This window comes from Onychomys torridus, chromosome 16, assembly GCF_903995425.1.
Source record: "Onychomys torridus chromosome 16, mOncTor1.1, whole genome shotgun sequence".
Taxonomy (NCBI): domain Eukaryota; kingdom Metazoa; phylum Chordata; class Mammalia; order Rodentia; family Cricetidae; genus Onychomys; species Onychomys torridus.
In genome coordinates this window covers 60,516,592-60,531,131 of record NC_050458.1, presented here as the reverse complement: position 1 = coordinate 60,531,131, position 14,540 = coordinate 60,516,592, and the positions used below count along the sequence as shown (strand labels likewise).

The 14,540-nt window shown below is 45.9% G+C and overlaps 1 protein-coding gene across 2 annotated transcripts in view; it reads right to left on the bottom strand.

Annotated features, from left to right (window-relative positions):
* Positions 1-4,483, bottom strand: part of Ano6 (anoctamin 6) — a 177,135-nt gene extending 172,652 nt beyond the window's left edge. For both annotated transcript variants that reach the window (XM_036208650.1, XM_036208651.1), the window contains exon 1: positions 4,245-4,483. In XM_036208650.1, the coding sequence (XP_036064543.1) occupies positions 4,245-4,317 (73 nt within the window). In that variant the 5' untranslated portion in view covers positions 4,318-4,483. The remainder of the gene's footprint in view (positions 1-4,244) is intronic.
* Between the last annotated feature and the right edge of the window lie 10,057 nt (positions 4,484-14,540).

Here is a 14,540-nt window from a genome sequence, read left to right as displayed (position 1 = left end):
GCTCAGCTGCCCACACCTCTCTACAGCTAGATCAGCAAGGTGCCATGCTTTCTCCTTGGTACCACTCCGTACCAGGACTTCTCCTGACACACCCCTTGATTACAAGCTAGTGAGAGATTACTGCAATACGGGGTGCAATGAAGCGAAACCACTGAATATATGTGCTCTTCAGATAACACAGAAGAGAATTCTACAAAGCCATAAAACCGCTAAGCATTATGTTAAGTCATTACAGGAGTGAGTCACTCAGTGGTCATGCCTGTAATCTCAATCAGGAGGCAGAGACAGGAGGATTGGGAGTTCAGAGCCAGCCTCAGCTACATACTGAGTCCAAAGGCAGCCTGGCTGTAAGAGACTGTGTCTCCGAAATAATAAAATAAAAATAAGTAAATAAGCAAATATATATACATATGCATATGTGCATATATATGTGTGTGTATATATACTTGCTTATTGTTATTTTATTATTTCAGAAACACAGTCTCTTACTATATACATGTATATGTGTATGTGTGTGTGTGTGTATATATATTTCATTCTTTCAGTAATTAACTGATTGAGTTTTAAGATTGCAGGGCTTAGGAAGAAGCCAAAGTCAACATATTTTAGAGGAGGGTGAGAAAGAGACATGATTTTAAAAAAAAAAAAAAAAAAACTTTATGAATAGAGACATTTGAGATAGTTTATATAATCTCTACAAGACTTAAGTGAACTCCACCCAGCACTAAGAAATTTACACTTCAGTGGTAGAGATAACAAGAACAGAGATAATGAAACACAGAGACAGACAAAACCAAGAACGGAGAACAAGGGATGGGAGACTGAACTGGGGGTCGATGAGGGATGGCATGTCAGCACTATCTGCAATAGGCTCGGAAGGAGAAAGAGCCACTGAGAAGGGGGGGGCGGGGCTGAAAGCAATGGTCTAAACCACAGCAGCCTCGAAAATCAGGACTTAACAAACACCAGCACCCCACCCTACACTGCCCATGCTTCCCATCGGTCAACCTCAGAGGGCAGTCACACTAAGCACTACAGCTAGAATCAGCTGCTTAGGGACAGCCCTCCTTCCTTAAGCTCCAGAACAGAGTCCTTCATCCTTGAATCTCTATAGCCACTTCTACACCCAAATCCTGGGAAGGTTTACAGTACCCTCTCCATCCTCTTCTGCTTCCCAGCACGCTGCCAGCTGCAGATCCGCTCTCTCCATGACGAGCTTCAGGTGAATCAAGATCTTTCAGATGCTTGGGGAATTCCTCACAGGATATCACCCCATGCCCTCCCATCCTGGTGTCTGTGTCCCAGGAAACCCTCTCCTGCCTTTTGTGCACCCGCATGGGCCAGACTTTCCACAGCTTCGCCACCTCCTCTGCAAAGCGCCTTCCACAGTTTTGCACATACTTCAGTAACGTCACCCTCTACAAGTGTCCTGTTTCAAGTGACCCCCATCGTGCCCTGGTCTACTACATACCTTCCTGTATTTAGCACAGGAGGGCTGCTCAACTAATGCTGATGAGGTCTAACAGACTAGGCCTCGATCTGGGGGTGATTAAACATGAAATGAACCCAGGGGATAGTAGATGTCTTTCTAAGAATGTAACAGTGAAAGAGAACAGGGTCTGAAGAGGAATGGCCGGACCATTATCTCACACGGCCTCAGTCCACTTCCCAAATGGCATGACAATCCAGGATGAGAAACCACCAAGTCAACTACTGGCAACAGATGGCAAACCTAAAGCTTTCAACCGTCTACCATCTAACCTAACTAGGAAGTCAAATCAACCAATCAACTACCCATATCAAACCAATCCATCTGAACCCCGAGTTCTTCCTCACAGCTTCCATTGGCAGAGTTTGAACCATAGATAATGCAAGAAGATAAAAACTTTAATGAACAATAAAAAACTACCATACAAACGATTTGGTGAGTGAGAAGTGCTAAAGAAATACACTAATCAAGAACTTCTACATCCTGCCACAAAAGCTAATATTATCACCACTTTCTAAGGGGCTTGGCAACAGGGCTGAGTGCCAATGCATGAATGAAGGTCAGAGAACACGGTAGAGTAGATTCTCTCCTTCCATCACGTGGGTCCCGGGGATTGAACTCAGGTCCTCAGGCTTGGTGGCAGATGCCTTTACCCAGTAGTGGTCCATCCCGTCTGTCCTATTTCTATCACTTTTTAAGTCAAGAAGAAATGATGCTGAGTCAACTCACTGACTAATTGGAGGTGGGGACGTGTGGAGACTGTCAGGGACAGTCCTCTGCAGCACCGGGCACTTGCTGTGAAAACCGTCTCCACTAGGGCATTTCTGCAACTGCTGCCTAGAGGAGATGTCTGCTGCCGGTTGGTGAAATTGAGAGGACAAGTTTTGGCCACGGGTTCATTCATCAGCACGCCTTTTATTTCCGGTGGCCATGACGTAAGCCAATGAGCAGACACCATGGGAAGTTTACCATTTTCAATTCTCCATATGGGTTCTGTTTTGCAAAAGGAGGTCAACCTGGCACCTAAGTACCAAACAGCTCCAAGAACCACCTGAACTAATGTTTCTAAAGCGCTATAAAGCTCCCAGAAGGCTTGACTTCATACATGTAGGTGAAACATCTATCATGCCACCATCTAGTTTAAAATGTTTTAGTTTCGTTGCTTGCAACCAGCCTTGGATGACGTCAGGGCCTCGTGGCAAAGTCATTTTCCTGCTCCGAATCATAAAGCCAAGAGAGACTCCACAGAAAACACTAATACCGACTATGCTTACGATACAACTATCAGAGGAGTGAGGCGAACTGAAGAAATATCTCAATCAAGAGCTTTAGCACTTCAAGATTTGAGGCACAGGTTGTGGTTCCAATCTTCATGGTCTCCCCCAGCTGGAAATTAGAATTACTTTATAATAGCCTCTAAATCACTGTCAGCCTACCTCAGTAACCCCTAAGAAGGCTTATCATTCTATCCTTATCATTTACATGACATAAACGTTTCGCAGGCATGGTAAAGCATTTTCTGATACAAAAGTCACTGTACTCCATATTCAAATTATAGTTCAGTAAAGAACAACCCAAACTCGGCAGAACCTGCTTAAATACTTGTTGCTTGAAAAAAATAATCGGTTGTCCACTATCTGCACTAAAGCATCAATCTAAATACTGGAGGGCAGGGTAAGAAGGGTCAGAGGTGATTAACTAACCACATCTGCTGCTTTACTTCATGGAACAAACCTGAATCACATCGGTCACTCACTGAAAGCAAAGCCTGGCAGCAGGAACCTATGATGCCTAATCATGTAACAGATGCTAGACCAAATTAGATGATTTTCTTTCTAAACTGAAATCTGATGGTGCCAAGTATTACAGTACGCCTCTTGCTTATGTCAACATCTATTCCGGCTTGATGCTCACTTAAGTACCCCGCTATGACAGACATGAATATTTTCCTAAGAAACTGATTGTGTTAATTTGAGTGTAACTTTTTAACGCCGCTCCCATGGATGGTACTTCTATGTAACGGTCCCTTGCTATTCCAACCCCACTAAACAGTCGCATCCTACAGCTTCTGCCCAGCAGTGGCCAGGTGCAGAGCCTTACTTAACTTGCACAAGTCTGGTCAATCAGAAACTTGGGCTTAACCATGTGAGGCGCCAAGGAGGTCAACCTGTGCGCACTCTTCTCTCCTCTTTGAAAAGGAATAATGTCTGCTCTCTCCACAAAGATGAATACCTGACGAATCGCTCTGTCAGAACGAAAGGTCGAGGTTAAGTCTTGGCGTGTGATCCCCAAGTTTGTCCTAGACCCGGGTGTTATCAAAGTCCTTTGATTTAAATGATTCGGGGGTAAAATCTGAGAGGAAGGAAAAGCCACACCCAACTCCTAAATTTACTTTGTAAAGTGTTTGGAGGCCGTGAGAAGGAACAGTTTGACATCCAGGAGGCCTGGTGGAATGAGCCACCGTCCTCCGCCCGGCGTCGCCCGGCGTCGCCCCGCGTCCCTGGCCCGCGCTCGCCGCTCCAGCCCTTTTGTTTGCGTCTCTGCGGGCCGATGCGGGGCTGCGGGCGGGACCGGCGTGCGTCGCAGCCTGCGGCCTCCGCGGAACCGGATCAGGTGTGTCGTGAACCCGGGAGCAGGGACCCCGAAACACCGCCCCGTAGCGGGCACAGGAAAAGCCCCGAAGTTGCTTCTGAGTCTCGGCTTCCGAGCAGAGGCGTCCGCCCCGGATCCCCGCGCCCCGGCCCCGGGCACTCACCGATGTCTCCATCTTCATCGTCGTCCTCTTCCAGCTCCATGTTCAGCAGGACGTTCCTAGTCATCATCTGCATGTCGCCCCCAGACCGGCGCTCGGCTCCGCTCGGCGCTGCTCGGCTCCGCTCGGCTCGGGCCGCAAGCTCCGCTCAACCCTCTCGGCGGCACAGCCTGCTCACTCCGCCCGCGCTCTGCTTCATCAGCCGCGCAGCCGGCGACTGAGCATGCTCAGAGAGACGCCGCCACTCCCGCCCCAGATTAAACCGCCCAGGCTTCGGGGCGCCCAGGAGGAAGTGGGGGGGTGGGCGGAGGCTGGGTTCGTCCTGCTGCGCCTGCGGCACGCGCTGCAGCTGCGGACGCAGGCTGGCTCCTCCGAGGAGCTCCACCTCTCAAGGGCTTTAAACTATTCTGCAGAATGGCAAGGCGACAGAATGTGCCAGCTTGCTGCGGAGCAGAGGACACGTGCGCAGGGAGAGCAATCGCAAGGAGTGGTCGCGGGGTGCAGCGGGTGCTGGCGATGCAAATCAGACCTCAAAGCCAGGGACTAGGCCGAACGCGTCACAGTTACGTGCGAACTCTTGACTAGGGCAATGTGGGAAAAAGCACGGTACCAGGAAGAACAAAGAAACGCAAGGGGAAACTGAAGGCAGGGAGTGAAGGAATGCCTCCCCGAAAACTCAAGGACTCTGGTGCACAGAAACGAAGGGAGTTTGCTCCCAAAACGCTGGGAAGCAGCGGCCTGTCTGTCAAGGACGCTGGTGACAAATCGCTTCTCTGCAGTGCTGGGATGGAGCTCACTCTCTGGTGGAGCACTTGCTTTCTGAGCCCATTCCTCTTATATGGTCCAGCATGCTCAATGACACCAACTCGACTTCGTATTTTATTCTTTCATATACTTACTCTTTTTCCTCTTTCCTTTCTCAGATGCTGGGAATCCAGCCCAGCACCCCTGGCATGCTAGGAGAGCATTCTACACCAACCTATATTCATACAGTTATTTTTAATGTTCTCACGGGAAAGAAAAAAAAAAAAAAAACATTGAGATCAATATTAACGTAGGCATATAACCACGAATATGCACTAAAAGACAGTACGTATTGCTCCTCAGAAAATGACCAGGAAACACTATGCCTGCTTCTTAGCGTACAGTTTTAGTAAAGAAGACTACTTCTAACATAAAAGTGAGTGCAGAGTTCTGGAGATAATTGAGATGAGGAGAGAGAGAGAGAGAGAGAGAGAGAGAGCGAGCCAGCTATGGCCTGTAATCCCAACTAGACCTCTAATCCCAGCACTCCGGAGGCTGAAGCAGGGGTTTCTGAAGCAAGACTGGTCTTCAGGACAGAAAGGGAGGGAGGGAGGAGGGAAGGAGGGAGGGAGGAGGAGGGAGGGAGGGAGGGAGGGAGAGGAGTGCCTTCACTGGACTCTCAGCTCTAGAGGTCTTTGGGTTGCAGGAGCAGATTCCAGGTTCTTCATTGAGCAAATACTTGGTGCTTTTTATGCACTGAGTACACTTCTTAATACTGTACAGTCATCATTTCATCTCAAGCCAGCAGGCGGCACCCCTCTTTCCCTTGAGCCCCAGACCGGTGGGCAAGCCTCTTGCTTGAAGCCACACAGAGTCGGTGTTGGGGGTTCTGCGCTGTGAGCACATCATAAACTGTTTCCAGAGGCACTTCGGAACCAGAGCTGGCAAGCCTCCAAGTCTCATCACCGACCTGTCACAGTTCTCAGCAAATGTCTTGGGTTTTCTGACCCAGGACTTTTGCTCAGAACTAATTCGTAGTTAGAAAAGTCTTGGGTTTGATCCTGAGATAAGTTTCAGTGAGTCATTTGGAATTCTTCACAGATTGTAGAGATTCCATTTGCGTCTCTCTTGATGAATGTTGCAGACATGGCTAGTCTTTTATGTAGATATGGCTTTTGCCACAAGGAAATTGATTTTCTTAGGCCAGCTGTGAGCCTATTATTAGCACACCCCCATTTCATCCGCTAATGCATTCCATACAGTTCTTCTCATGCGTTGTTTTTTTCAACTGATCAATATATGTTGCAAAAATAATCCAAAGAATAGGCCTGTTTCGGAGCCACACCGTTGACCCTAAAGAACAGTCTGTATTATGTATAGTTTGTGAGAGAAAGTGCTCACACAGTTGTGTGGCCAGCATATTTGTAGCTTTTCCAAGTGAGGAGTCCCAGACCGAGTACTTTTTCCCTCCTCCATCTTCCGCCGTAAGGACGCTTTATTGGCCCAGCCTGTGAATGTTGCTACTTTGCTGGCTCCCATCTTCAGCCCTCTTCTTCCCTGTAGAACTGATACCGTTCTACAATTTTAACTACCTAGCACAGAAACCAGAGGTCTGTGGGCATTCAATCTGTATGCTTTTATATCATAATGCTCCTGATACCTGAGGTATCAGTTGCCATCTTGAATTTCTTTTTTGTTTGTTTTTTGTTTTGTTGTTGTTTTCAAGACAGAGTTTTTCCAGCTGTCCTGGAACTCACTCTGTAGCCCAGCTGGCCTCTAACTCACAGAGATCTGCCTGCCTCTGCCTCCCGAGTGCTGGGATTAAAGGCATGCACTATCATCACCACCCGGCTGGAATTTCTTAGTAACATTGTCTTTGAAATTTTATCTTGTCAGTGAGGTCAGATGGAACAATGCCTCCATTCATGTGTGATTCTGCTTCCTATCATTTCCTGGTCTCTCTGTGAAATGAGCTCTCAGCAGACAGCTGTGTTCTTTGACACCCCTGCCCTGCCTGTCTGCCTGAGTATGCATGGGGCCACCACAGAAGTCTGCATACAGGCATAAGGATCAAAGTCACGTGGAGGCATGGTGGCAGCTGTCCCTCACCTGGATTGCCGGTATCCCCAATCAAATCACCCAGACTAAAGAGTAAGGAATATCTCACTCATGCCCAGGCACAGAGGTCACCATCTCAGTCACATGGATTGCAGGGCAAAGCCAGGAGAGATACCGACCTTGACTTCTGCCCCTTGTCAAAGCACAGTGTGTCAGACCAGCACCTGATGGGATGGAGACCCCACAGCTGGGCCTTATATGCTCTTTGAACAGAAGACTCTATTCTTTTTTTATATAATTTTCTAATTTTAAAATTCTAATATTTAAGCTATGTTTTTAAGTGTTTGTATATGCAGTATCTGTGTGGAGTTGTGTACTTGAGTGCGGTGCCTAAGGAGGCCAGAAGAGGGCATAGGGTCCCTTGGACCTGGAGTTGTAAGCTGTCCGACGTGGGTTGCTAACCACTGAGCTATCCCTCCAGCACCTTACATTTTTGTCTTGTACCTCTTGAGTGACTTTCTGGAGAGGCATGAGCAAATATCTCCTTAAACCAGGTGAAGAACCGATAACAGCCCTAGGAACAGCTCCATTGGACTCTGGGTATTGGAATTACTCACAGAAGCATGGATGGCTTAAAGGCAGCTACATCACTGAAGAGCCCATCCCCCAGCACAGGCGAGGATGAAAGAAAGCTTCATCCCTAGAGCTTTGCTTCCTTGGCGCTCCCTGAATGACCTGTGTGTCCTTCACCGGGTCAGGATCTTCTTCCAGCCCCTCAAACCTGGGAAATCTCTCTTCAGCCACTGGTGCTGTTGGCATAACCTTGCGGGTGGGGGCTTCAGAATCTTGTGAGTTTAAGGAATTTCCCGAGACTGAGGAGGCTCACTTCCTGACTTTTAAGGAACCTTTCTCCAGGGAGAGAGGCTTGGCTGCTTGCATTCAGAGGGAATTGCTACAGGACAGCACTGACCCCTGAAAATTGTCTAGCTGGAACCAACTGCATGATCTACCTGCAGCCTGGATCCCTGTTCATATTTCCAGGATGTTGGGATATTTGCCTCCATACTGGATAGCTCTTATACCTTTCTTACATGGTTGAAATTTAGCAGGTTCATTCTAAGTTTATAATCTCTGCCCTTAAACTGCATGACCCAAGCAAGGAGTGACACACGCTTCTTACAGAAACCAGTTAAGACTGAAAGACAGTCATAAGCTCACAAGCAAGGGTTGTTTGGACTCCTGCTTCTCTCTGGCACCTTAGCCAGCTGTGGTGCTTTGAAAGAAAATGGCCCCCAAAGGGAGTGGCACTATTAGGAGGTGTGGCCTTGTTGGAGGAAGTATGTCACCATGGGGCAGGCTTTGAGGTCTCTTTTGCTCAAGCTTCCTTCAGTGTGCCTGCCAGTCAACTTCCTGTGGTCTGCAAGATGTAGCACTCTCAGCTCCAACACCATGTCTGCCTGCACACTGCCATGCTCCCCGTAATGATGATCATGGACTGAACCTCTGAAACTGTAAGCTGCCACCTCAATTAAATGTTTTCTTTATAAGAGTTGAAGTGGTCATGGTGTCTCTTCACAGCAATAAAAACCCTAAGACACCAGCCTATTGTTAAACCCTGCTGTGCCCACTTCCTGGCTACCATAAACAGGGCCTGCCTTATCTTTTGTGGCGTTTTAGGGAAGACCTAGAGCAGCTGTAAGATTAATGCATGTAACTACTGTCTGAAGGGCTGTTCTAGGCAGAAGGAAAAGTAAAAGCAAATGTTCCCAGGAGATGTAGCAAAGAGGATGTGGCCTAATGGGATGGTGAGAAGGTGCCACTAAAACAGCAGTAAATACACACTAGCCCAGCTGCTGACTGAGTACTCTCTTCGAAAGGCACTGGAACTGTTACTGATAGCATAGAAGGAGACCATTTATCAGGAGGGATAAAGCATGAAATTTGGTGTCTCCTTAAGCAGTACTGTAATGGAAGGGAATTTCTACAAGATTCCAGGTCAAACTCAAGACATGAAGAAGTCCATTAGAGCTGTGTTTGGTGATGTTCCCAACACTCCAGGAGGCTTCCAGGCCAGCCAGGGATACTCAGTGAAATCCTGTCTTTAAAAAAAAAAAAGTGTGTGTATGTGTGTGTGTGTGTGTGTGTGTGTGTGTGTGTGTGTTGTGTTGTACATGTGTGTGTGCCCCCTACTAGTCAAGGCACAGTGCCTTACTTTTCACTGTGGTCATCGAGAATACTGTACATTTCTGGGACTTATTTTTGTAATTGACATACCTCAACTTTATTCTCTGCTTTTGTGAGATTGACCTTTTTATATTCTATAGTGGCCATAACACTTAGTATGCTGTAACAGGAGGATCATTTGAGCTCAGGAGTTTCATCACCCTAGGAAACATAACAATGAAACATCCAGTTTCACTGAGTTCTTCATAGAATCGAAATCATATCGTCTTTGACTTTCTGTAACTCCTTATTTCACAGAGTTTAATGTCCTCAGGGTTTATTCATGACATATTGGATAACATTTTCATTTTTTTAAAGGTTAATTATTCCATTATGTATATGCCACATCTATAGAGGTTTGTTGTTGTTGTTGTTGTTTTGTTTTTTGCTGTTGTTGTTTTTTCTTGTTTAGGGTTTTCTTTGTTTGTTTTGTTTTTCAAGACAGGGTCCAACCAGTTCCCAATTAAAGACACAGAGACTTATTAATTATGAATGCTCAGCCTTAGCTTATGCTTGTCCCACTAGCTCTTTTAACTTAATTTAATCTGTTTCTATTCATCAATGTTTTGCCTTGGGCCTTTTTATGTTTCTTTCATTCTGTATGTTCTACTTTCCTGCTTCCTTCATGTTTGGCTGTCTGGCCTCTGGCATCTCCCTGTCGTCTCTTTTTCTTTCTTCCCTAGAGCCTGAAAACCTCCTCCTCTTTACTCTCCCTGCCCAGAAGTCTTGTCTATATCTCCTCCCTCACTATTGGCTGTTCAGCTGTTTATCAGACCAATCAGGAGCCTTAGGCAGACAAGGTAAAACAACAAGACATCTTTACATAATTAAACAAATGCAACACATCTTTGCATAGTTAAACAAAATTTTCCACAATACAGGGTTTCTCTGTATAGCTTTGGCTGTCCTGAAACTCGCTCTGTAGATTATGCTGAATGTAAACTCAAGAGATCCAACTGCCCCTGCCTCTCCAATTCTGGGATCAAAGGTGTGCACCACCACACCAGTGGGTTTTCTTTGTTTTGTTTTGTTTTTGTTTTTATAGGGCTCTGACTAGGTAACCAGGGTTGGATTTGAACTTGCTATGTAGTGCAAGCTGACCTCTAGTTCTGGATTCTCCCACCTTTTACTTCAGGACATCTGGGATTACAGGCATGTGATATCACACCTGGCTTTTGACTTGATATCTTACCTGTTGTGAGAGCAGGTACTATTTGACACAGATTTGGATATGGACCTAGTATTGGGATTGCTGGGCCATGCGGCAATTCTAGTTTTAGATTTTTGAAGAACCTCCAAGCTGTTTTCCACAGTGGCATTACCCATTTCCATTTCAAGCAGTAGCTTGAAAAGGTCTTCTTTTCTCCATCCTTGGCAATCCTTTCTTTTTTTTGCCTCTTTGAATAATAGTCATTCTGAAAGATGTGAGTTCATTTTAATTGCCTTTTTTAATATTTAGTTTGTAATATTCAGAATGCTGTCACCTACCTATTATCCTTTTGCAGGCTTTCTTTTGGTAGATGCCTGTTGAGGTCTTTAGACCGTTTTCCAGCTTCAGGTCTTACACTTGAGTCTTTTAACCAGTTTTGAGTTGATCTTTGTATGTGAGACGAGACGTGGATGTGAATCTCATTTGATCTTCTGCATATGGACATCCTGTTGTCCCAACAGCATTTAGGAGACTGTCATTCCCGCTGTGTGTTCGTCACACATTTGTCCACAGTCAATTGACTGTAAGAATGTGGATTTACCCCAGAGATCTCAACCCTACTCCATTGTCCAATGTGAGCTTTCTTTTGTTTTGCTTTGTTTTTATGACAGAGTCTCAGTAGTTAGTCTCCACTGCCCTGGAGCTCACTGTGTAGCCCAGTGTGGTGGTCTGAATGAGAAATGCCCCTCATAAGCTCAGGTACTTGAACACCTTGTCCCCAGATGGTTGTGCCTTTGGGAAGGTTTGAGGACCTTTAAAGGGCGGAGCTTGCTGGAGGAAGTATCTCACTGGAGGCAGGTGTTGAGAGTGTATAACCTCTCCACTTCTAGTTCACTCCCTTTACTTCCCATGCGAGTTGAAGATGTGATCTCCTAGCCTCCTGCTCTGGCCCCCTGCTGCCATGCTTCCCCCAACATTATAGATTCTCCCTCTGGAACCAGAAGCCAAAATATACTATTTCTTTTGTAAATTGCCTTTGGCCACTGTGTTGGCTATTCCTGCTTAACTTGACTACATCTGGAATTAACTAAAACCCCCCAAATGGAGGGCACACCTATGAGGGATTTCTGCTTAATGTGAAATGGGAAGATCCACTTCTAATTCAGATTTTTGAGATAGGAAGACACATCTTTAATCCAGATCTAATCTGGGCCACACCTTCTGCTAGAAGCCTAAATGAGCTCATGGAAAAAGGAAGCTTTTGCTCTTCACCTTATTGCCCTCACCTTGCTACCAAGTCCATTCCCTTCACTGATGTTAGAGCCTACATCAGGATTCCAGTGTATACAGAAGACCAGCTGAGACATCCAGCCTTGTAGACTGAACAACTACTGGATTCTTAAGACTTTCATGGCCAGCTATTGTTGGATTAGCTAAACCACAACCTGTAAGTCATTCCAATAAATCCCCTTCTATACACACACACACACACACACACACACACACACACACACACACACACCACAAATCTTAAAGGGTCTTATTAATAAAAACAAGCCTGGATCAGTTATTGGGGTGAATGCTGGAAGATCAGAGAAGCAGAACAAGCCACAGCTTCCTCACCTCGCCAATTCCTCAGCTGATCCTGTTTCCTCAGACTGGAAGCTTCTGTGTCCTTATCCAAATGGATCTCAGCTGAACTGCGCTGCTCAAAGCCTAAAAGCTTAACTAGCCAAATGCTTCTAGTTTGTGGTCTTCATGTCTTATATACCTTTCTGCTTCCTGCCATCACTTCCTGGGATTAAAGGCTTGAGTCATCATGCCTGGCTGTATCCAGTGTGGCTTTAAACTCACAGAGATCCAAATGGATCTCTGCCTCTCAAGTGATAGGATTAAAGGCATGAGTGCCACCATTTTCTAGCCTCTGTATCTAGTGGCTGTTCTGTTCTCTGACCCCAGATGAGTTTATTAGGGTGCATAATATTTTGGGGAACACAATATCACCACACTAGAGATTATCATGGAAGAAATCACCAATGACTTCATAGGATTAGGAAAAAGTTCATGAAAATACTACAGATGAATGTTTTGGCCTGGTGTCAAATGCCCTTTTATTTTTAATGGTTTTGAGTTTCTCGATATAAGCTCTTGCTGTTTGGCCCAGGCTGGCCTTGGCTTCAAACTCTAGTCTTCTGCCTCAGTTTCCCAAGGGCTGAGATTATAGGAATGTTCTACCTTCTTAGATATTCTCTTGACTGAATCTGGAAAGAAAGTAAAATGATGTTCAATAAAGGAATTATGAGTCAGCCACATTTTTCTTCCCAGAAAACTAAGACTCCTCACAGTCATGAATTGGAGGACTAAGTATCAGGGTGTCTCCCTGCCCCCTTCTGAGCCTTGGGTGGCCTTGAGCCCCATCCTGACACCATGCATGCAGGAAGGGCTTAGTAGCTTTCCTCTAGTCACTCAACTTCCTGGTGTAGATTCCTCCAATAATCTTTCCTCCATATGCTGTAGGAGCCAGAGCTCTTCCTGGTACATTCCATTCTTTGTGTCTCCCATGAACTTGTTCTCCTCCACAATGATCTCACTTGGCACCTTGTGAGGCAGTTCTTGGCCATGGTTCTTAAGAGCTCTAAGCTTCTTTATGGCAGAAACATCCACCTTTCTGATATTTATTAACTCTACACATCCATCTCCGGGTTGTTTTTATTGGCACCTCAGCTTAAGTATGAAGGGTAAGGAACTGAATGGCAGATGATGCCCACGTTGGTGACCAGGCTGTAGAGTTCCAGACTCCTGGAAAAGGAAATCATAGGGACCATGGAAGCTCTGTGTGTTCTCTGTACCCTGATGCACAAGTCCCAGTTCAGTATGTTCTCAGTCTGAGCTGCTATTCCTTGCTCAGCAGCCTCTGAGCATTACCAGCCTGGTAAAGCCAATACCCTGGCCAGCCTGGGTCCCCACTGCCTTGTGGTAAATAAGTAGCAGGAGGCTGGAGCCCTGTGAGATAATACAATCACCTCACTGAAGAGAGACCTGGAGAGAACAGGAAGTGGTTTTCATTGTTTGTTTATGGTTAAAAAAACAACAAAATAACATAAAAATGATCACCTCAACATTTGTATGTACAGTTTAAAAGCATTGCATACATCCACACTACTACTGTGTAATGAATCCCTACAGCTTTTTTTTTTCCTGCAAAACTGAAATTCTATGCTGTTTTTGCAATCTCCCTTGCCCTGCACTCAACCTTCTCTTTGTGTTTATACTGGTTCTGAGTGTAAACAAAGCGACTTCATATAAGTGGGATGATACAGACGGTGTTTGTTTATCTATATTGGCTTATTTCACTTAGCACACTGTCTCCAAGGTTCAGAAACTAGTTCAGATAAAACTTCTCTTTTCTCTGGAGAACAGAAACCAAGGTCACTACCAGGCATGAGAATCTGAAAGTTAATGCAGAAGAAAGAATGGAATGTTCACTGAAGAGTCCTAGAAAGGGCATGGGTAGGGAACTAGCAAAGGAAGTCAGTAAAACCCCACTCGAGGTCATGGCATTAAGCGGAAACCTGTCAGGACAGTCATGGGGGGGGGGGGTTGGTGTGGGGATGTTTCCCATCCCCTTCTTGTTTTAAGGATCTGTTGATTTCTTGTACAGCCCACTTCATGGGTGTCTGTGACGAGTAGGTGGACAGTTGGCTATAACTAGGGTTGAGTTTGACCAGATGAGTTCAGCAGTCGGAAAGAGGGGATATGAATTTAGGGAACAAGCAAGGGGCTGGTTTTGCTGATGTATCTGGGATGCTATGAGGCAAAGCAGAGAGGCCAAGCATGAAAAGGTCAGTCAGCTGTAGAATGGGAAGGTAGAACTGTGGAATTGCAGGCATTATTTCTTCCCTTTCCAAATCTTTGTCCCTTCCATGGTCAGACTGATCCTTCGGGTATAAAAACCGGTGCCATTGCATCTTTCAAGCCCCCCCCCCAGGTCGCTTGTGGGGTTGTGGGTAGTAGTTTTCACAGCAAGAGGCCTTGGAAACACTTCCAGCCATGTTCTGTGCTTCTACAGCATCTTTAAAGCCTTCAGCATCTTCGTGTACCAGAAGGCTTCATCCTCCATCACA